Source organism: Pteropus alecto, unplaced genomic scaffold (assembly GCF_000325575.1).
Source record: "Pteropus alecto unplaced genomic scaffold, ASM32557v1 scaffold3, whole genome shotgun sequence".
NCBI lineage: Eukaryota > Metazoa > Chordata > Mammalia > Chiroptera > Pteropodidae > Pteropus > Pteropus alecto.
In genome coordinates, this window is record NW_006442484.1 from 69,031,144 (window position 1) to 69,039,059 (window position 7,916).

Sequence of the window (7,916 nt, forward strand, 5' to 3'; positions counted from 1 at the left end):
CAGGGGCTCTTCATACACGTACTCTAGAAACTCTTTGGCCTGCTTAGACACCTACGAAATAAACGCCCTCAGTCAGTTCCGGTGACTCATCCAGCTTTCCACACCTCAAACGAGGAACCGTGGCTTAAATATCAAAGTCATATTCTTTTCTGAACACAGCCAAATGAACAAGCCCATAATTTAACTAAATATAAATGTTGGCTTCCCTTTCTCTCTTCCAGAAACTCAACTGGTAAAAGTGACCTTGCCATTGAAAAGCATTAGTTAATTCTGTTTCTCGATTACATGATTCTACACATGTGATAAAATGACAGAAATATACAGACCCAGTATACCAATATGATTTTTTTTTTTTTTAATATTATACTACAGTTATTTAAGCTGTAACCAATGGAGGAAACTGGGTAAGAGGTATACGGGCCACTCTGTACTATCAATGCATAAAAAACAGGCTCAAACATACTTTAGTGAACAGAAAGGAGTCGTTCTTATTAGAACAACTTTGAGCTTGGGCTGCCTCTGGCTAATATATTCGTCCAACTCTATATCTACCTCTGGGAGTAAACGATGAAACTATGAAAGTTGACTGTAAAATGTCATTGTCATCAGCAGAAACAATGCATTTGAGAGACAGGGGGAGTTGCCTGAATAATGCATAACACGTGGGTAATTTTTGAGAATCTTTATATACCAATTCACTGATACTGAGACACGGACTGGCTAGTGATACACAGAGTTGGCTCAGTTTCTATTTATGGAAGGTAAAACCTCTCTAGACTTTGGAGTAAGGCTGGAATTCAACATAAAAACAAAACAATTTTGCTTATTAAAAAAAAAATTGAAAATCACTGTTTCACACTCTAGGCTAGAAGATTATTAATAAAATTAAGATACAGTCTCTACTTTCAAGGGACTCACTATTTAGTATAATAGACAAATATTTAAAACAAAAAATATATGTAGCACATAGCCTGTCAACAAATTCAAAAGAAGTATGGATGAGGTCCACTGGTAGCTTAGAGGAGGCAGAAAGCACCTGTGCTTGAGGGAAGGGAGTTAGGAGCCAGGGCAGGCACAGCCAGCGACATTGGCTCGAGGTCTAGAAAGACAAATAGAAATTCACTTGGTGGGCAAGGATGGGACAGAGGAGAGTACGACAAATAGACACAGCCATGGAAACCCATCAATCTGTACATGTGATAACTAAATGTATGGGTACTGTATGTTGATTAAAAACATATTTATGAAATTCGATATTGTTTTCTTTTATGGTAAAGCTCATACAAAAGTTTATTCCTTATAGAAATGCAGAAATGTATCAGGGTTTTTTCTAATCAAAGTCTCAGTTTTTTCCCTTATTAGCAATTATTTTTGAGGTGTCTGCTGTTTTGTGTGATCCTTTGGGGTCCTAGAGTTAGAGGTAATAAAGTTTACAGTCTCTGCAAATTCAGCTCACAAAAAAGCACCTAGAATTAGTGAAAACCTTTGACTATTTTACCGGACTGGAAATAACATGTGGCAGGGCTAAATCATGCCTCACTCTGAGGCACAAAGACACAGGTACATGCCAGACACTGGAGCGGGCATTAGGTATTCCGTGGAAAATAAAACAGGTGCAGCCCTGTCCTCATGTAGCTCACGGTTCAGTGGGGAAAGTCAGAACTGGGTTCAAGTATTTTATTTATCACGGTTAAATATATCATATTTGCTATATTTAAATATCTTAAATGAGGAAAAAATGGATGGTGTTATGGGAAATGAAGTGCAATCCATTTGAAACTGTTGCTGAAAAATGATGTATTATACAATTCAATTAGTCTTTCTGGCTCTATTGAGCAGTGTTTATACTGAGTCAGGGCCCGGTAGAATTAGGTTAACAATGCTACCTTTTAGTAGGTGAACAGAAGGACAAAGGGCACTGGCCAGTCTCCCAGGCCTTAAAAGGCTTCTCTCTTCAGGTGGCACTTAAGCCCCAAAGGGAAAAAAAAAAATCTTTTACAGAGACAGTAAAAGCAAGTAAGACAAATGGGACAGCAGCTACTGACATCATCAGCATTCATAAACTGAAATTACTAAAAACAAAAACGGAGCTAGTTTCAATAACGTCTAAGGCCCTGCTTTGCAAGGTTATGAACTAGTGTTAAGAATATGGAGCATACTGTGACCGCAGCTATCTGAATATGTGAACAAATCTCTGTCATGTTGAGCCGTGTTTGGCAGCAAGGCTGAGCGCATGCTTGTTTTTGAGAATCAACCACTTATACTGGTGAGGAAATTTTTGAGAGAACTCAAAATTTGGCATGATAGGCTATTTTTGCAAAATAGAGTACCGTATCCCCACCGACTTCCTAAATTCTAAATGATCCTCCACACTGGTATGAGGATTCCACTTCCAAACACAACCGTAATTGAAAAGCTTTTAAAAAATGTTTAAAAAATATATACTTAGGGAAGGAAGCCAATGACAGTCTTCAGTGGTAAGGTTTATGTAAGAGAAAGTTTGTTTCTTGTTAATATAAACATTACATGAGGTATATGTGAACATAGAATATATTCGACCTAAGAGCTAACAGCTACTGTCCTATTTCCTGCCAACCAAATTATGAAAAACATGAAAAGCCTGAGTGCTGTTTCTGATGTATATGAAAACTCAGCTCGTAAGTACAGATGGATGAGCCCAATACTCTTTCTTTTTAAAAATGGTTTTGGTTGGTATTCTTTTCCATGATCCCACTCCATCCACATTTGAAACAAATTTTACAGGGTCAATAGTTCATTTACCTATTGACTTATTAGTATTTTACTAAATAATGTTTTATTTTAATTAATAATGTTAATATAAACTAAGTTCTTTCCATAGCTTTTTAACAGAATAGTTTAAGCTATAAGAGCTCAACTCCGTGACTGTGGCTTTGTTGCAGTTTGTGAATTGGTTCTCTTCACAGCACTGCAGTCATGATTTAAGAGAGCTAGGAAAGAGGAAGTCTAGGTGAGAATAGGTCTCTTCCCTGCCTCACGCTCATTAGGCATCGGAAAAAACAGTATCATCAGGCTAAAATTAGCTACAAATGAATAATAACCAAATCTGCTACATACACATATATATTTATAAATATATTTGTCATTTGATTGGAACATTAAGCATCACTGATGTAGATTTATGCTGGTGACAGCTACCTCTAAAAAAGAATATTGTTCAGATTGACATAATTCTGAGAGAGAGGTTTTGGATGGGTATCCTAGTATGTTCCCCAACAAAAATAGCCCTGGGTAATAAAGCAATGGGGCAAAGGGAATGTTTAGCCATAGACAGCAGCTTGCAGGTGATGTGGTGGTGGCAGTGAGGACTTCAGTTTTTGTTAGGGGAGGAAAAAGTATCAGAACAAAACAGATGAGAACATATCTTAGAATAACAAGGACTGGTACAGGTAATCTAGTTTAGTTTTTCTCAACCTGTGTTCCAAGGAATACTTATCCTACAGAAAAGATGTTCTGAGGTCCAACAACAAATATGCCACATGCCACATTCTTCTCTTGGTGATTCCAAGTGCAGCATGTTAGCCTATCAAAGCTCTGGGACATCTTGTACGAGAAGAGAAAACCTGCTTACTCCAGCCATTTCCCAGACCTATTTGCCTACAGACATGGCAGCTGTTTAACGCTGTGCAGGCTGTATGTGATGAAATCCAGCCTGCACTGCCCTCCCAACCACCCCCCCCCCACGCTCATCAACCAGAGGAAGGGCATCGTTCTCTAACTTCCTTCATCTTCTTGCCAAGCTGTGAGCTCCCAGGGCTGCACTCTCCTGGAGGGGCCCTGTTCCAATTATAAAGGTGGCCTAGCCGTAGTCCTCCTGTAGAATTTTGAGTAACACCTATTAACATGCACAGATTTGTTAATGCTCCATGGAACACACTTTGAGAAATGCTGAACTAATCCATTACCTATATTTAATAGAAAATTCAGTCCTGAGAGCATAAATGATTTCTCTGAGGTTATTTTGTGGCAGAATTAGAACCAAAACTCAGATCTCTGGATACTCTGCTCTATGCTCTTTTAGCATTGCTTACATTCACCATTCTTTTTATTGTTTAATAACTCTACCATAAACAATCTGCTCTTAACTCTTTAAAAGAGGTGATCCCTGTCCCTATTCTGTCCTTCCCTACTCCCAAGTCAAATAGAAAGCAAGGAGGCTACCCTATAATGTAATTAGCACACTGGCCTGTAGGTTACCATTTGATTTTAACTCTAAAACAAAAACCAAAGTCCACTAACACTTCATTTATCTAGAAGTCACTTATTTGTGTATTTGTTTACTGTCCTTTCTCCCTTACGAGGTAGAGACTATGTCCCAATAGTGAACACAATAATTGTTCAATAAATACTTGCTGTAGAAATGAATGAGTGCTTTACAACACACTTATAACACCTTGGTTATTTGTTTCTAAGTTTACAACATATTTAGAGGTAATAAGTAGAAAAGGGGAAAAACAGCTAGAGGCATCACAGTGACAGCTGACATCCTGGTAGTAAGGGAAGAAAGGTGCCTGCAAGATGTAAGATAATAGTATACAACACCAGTTGAGGACAATTTGCAACATCCATCAAACTCAGAAATATACACACCTACATCTAGGAAGTTATCTGTAGTCTCATGAATGAAAGAACTTATATTAAAAATGATGTGTAAAGTTATTCACTGAATCTGTCTATAATAGCAAAAGACTGGAAAAACCTTAATGTCCATCAAAAAAAAGGATAGGCTGGATAAATTGGTGTGTGTGTGTATGTGTGTGTAAAATTCATGATAGAATATAGTGGCTATTTAAAAGGGAAAAAAAGCCCAAGGAAGAGTTTTATGATCTAAATAAAAAGTTCTCCGAGAGCAGCATGCATCCTATATCACCTTTTTTTTTTTTTTGACACCATGAGATGAACTTTATTTTAAAGCTCATAAAAGGCTTCACAATACCGGTTACAAACAGAATCCACATCTCTTCCATTTTACACCTTCTCATGACAAATGCACTGTATAACACAGAAGTACCTATTGTTACTTCTGTGTAAAAAAACACATGTATGGAAAATTACCACTGGAAGGATATATAAGAAAGGAGTAATTTGGTGCCTGTGGGAAGGAAAACAGAGTGGATGGGAGAAAGAGGTGGGAGGGAGATTATCTATGTATATGTATGCCTTTTGTACTTTTTGGATCTTGAAATTTGTAAAAGTATATTATAATCAAAAAAGAATAAAAGTATAGCAGCACACAGCAATTTCTTTATGGAATAGCCTCCCATACCACATTAAACCACACTGAAGTTATCTACCACAGGACAGATTTTAGTCTGAGGCATTTTAAAAGGTTAATTGCTAGTATATATTTTCTTAAACAGAATATATGGAGCTAGGTCACAGTTAAAATTTATAAAATAAAAATATAATCACATTACTAAAAAGTTGGAGAATAAAAATTGAGAAACAACAAAAAATTATCATCCATAATCTTATCACAGTCAAATAACCACTTATTGCTTTGGTATAAGGTTTCTCCTTCCAGTATTTTTTCCCAACTCTAATTTGAAAAATCATGGCAAAAGTCTTAATGAAATCAATCTCAACCATAATACTTCTTTGTCCTGTTAAAAGAGGCACTGCAGACTAACAGTTCTCACAATCTCCAAATGACTCCGAACAAGTGGTTTTTCCCATCAACAGCTACTCTCCAGCCTCAGCAAGGTCAATAGAGCTTGCCTTGAATGTCTTTGAATGTCTCTCAAGATATAGAGATAGGAAATGGTTTATGTAACATGGAAAATCCCTAGCTGAATGGAATGTGAATATTCAGGCTAGGATAGAAAAATATTTTTAAAAAGCACAATGGAAGGGAACTACTTAGGAAGAGTTGAGGCAGACTTTGAGTTCCTTACCACCTCTTTGTCATGCATGGTATTTTTGAATGAAGGGCAGGGGGGACGCGGCTGGGAGGGTAGGGGGTTATCTTCAAAGAGAATTTCATTAGAAAATGGCTATAGAATTTGAGGATAGGGTTTAACTGCTGGGTAATCCTGGAGCTCAATTCAATTTGCAATCCTGGAAAATAGATGAAATCCTGCTTTAAAAATAATTAGGATTATTATTACTCCAGAGAGCAGACAAGAAAACAGCTTAAGATGACATATTTCATCCTGCTTTGCAAAACCATTTTTTTCTCTTTTAAATGGATAGTCAAGCCAGTCACGTACTTGCTATTAGGGAGAGCAGGCAGATATAACAGAACGATGTCTGGTTTTGGAAAATGATAGGTCTGAATTGATTCTCACAATTAGGAACATTAAGTTAAATCCTGCATCTGAGCAAAGACAGACAGTCACTGCACTAAATGGAATATCGTTACTTAAAACCAGTAAGAGATGATCAGATAAAATTGACCAGCTCTGTTCTTCCTTTAAAATCTTCCCTGGTCCACTGAGATCCTGGGAAGAAATGGTCTGACAAAGGAGATTTCCCCCAGGTGCAACATGGATAAAGTGAGGGTACCTGATAGCTTCAGTTAGTTAGTTACCTATTCTCTCGAAATCAAACCTTGTTATTTGAATGACCACCATGGCAAAATGTCGGCTTTATAGAAAAATTGCAAGTGTCAGTGATGGCTAAATTGATGGTCTGAGTGACCTTTACAGTTCCTGAAAACAGACCTGGATTTCCTCTTCCATTTCACATCTTCTTAACCCATGCCTGATTTTTCCATTTTCTTCATTCAGTGACTCCTTTTCTGCTTTAGCTCCACTGAATGGCATGTATTCTACTGGCAGGTGCCACCGGCCTAAGCCCTCAATGATCACGAACTAGGACTGCCTCATTCACTTGCTCTCTACACACTTCTCTTAGCTGTCAAAGCCCTGCTCCAAGGAGATTAATCTAACTGTCTAAACCAAATTCAACCAGTGTACTTTCCCTCTAAATAAGTTTTTATCTAATACACACATGGCAAATATATTTATAGCCTATATTCAGGTGTCAAGTACAAAATGCAGAGGAGAGAATGATAACTCTGTCTTGTGGAGGGGAAGGAAAGAATCAGGAGAGGAAATGAGATTTAAACTGGATTTAGGATTTGCCTGGAAAATGAGGGCAAGTGGAAGACAAGAGGTGTGAAATAGCATGGCAGGACTGGGGAACAGGAAGGAATGTGATCTTACTGAAGAGACTCTGGCTGTTATATAAATGTGAGGGGGTGGGGAGGTAGTGGAAGCAGAGACTAGAAAGGCAGGGACTAGAGATCACAGAAAGCCTCGATGTCAAACTAAGAGATTTGTTTTATCTTATATGCAATCATGGTAAAAGCTAGCATTAATTGAGCACCTGTGTGCCACACGCTGCACTACGTGCTTTCTGTGACTCATTCATTTAAGCAAACAGCAACCTTATGAAGTAAGTTCTATTATTATTATCTCCATTCCAAATATGAAGAAACTGAGACTAAGGAGGGTATGAAATTTATCCAAGGTGAGAAGAGGACTTTTTCGTGGTATTGTTGGGGAAAATTAGAACTTCTCTGAAATATTATTGGGGCAAGACTTGAAGGTAGGAAACGTAGTTAGGAAGCTGCTGAATTCTTTCACGTAGTGATGCTGCGGTCTGAGGTAGTGTGGTGGGGCTGCAGGCACAGTGGAAATCATGACCTCGAGCTAAAATTCCGCAGCTGATTTCTGCTAACTGATTAGGCAAGGCAGGTGTGGCAGAGGGAAGAGCCCAGCATGTCTCCCAGCATGCTGGGAGACCACATTGCAGTGGTGATCGGTAGAGCCATCTGTACTTGGGGGGACATTTGGTGAGTATGATAAAGCCAACCCAGGGTGTACTGAGTCAGGCCCACAGGACAGGCGTCATTCTTTCACTCAGTATACATT

At 38.3% G+C, this 7,916-nt stretch overlaps 1 protein-coding gene across 1 annotated transcript in view; it reads right to left on the bottom strand.

Annotated features, from left to right (window-relative positions):
• The window catches only part of PLEKHM3 (pleckstrin homology domain containing M3), a 169,474-nt gene that overhangs the window by 87,006 nt on the left and 74,552 nt on the right, over positions 1–7,916 (bottom strand). The window contains exon 5 of the mRNA XM_006921397.3: positions 2–51. Coding sequence (XP_006921459.1) covers positions 2–51 — 50 coding nt within the window. The remainder of the gene's footprint in view (position 1; positions 52–7,916) is intronic.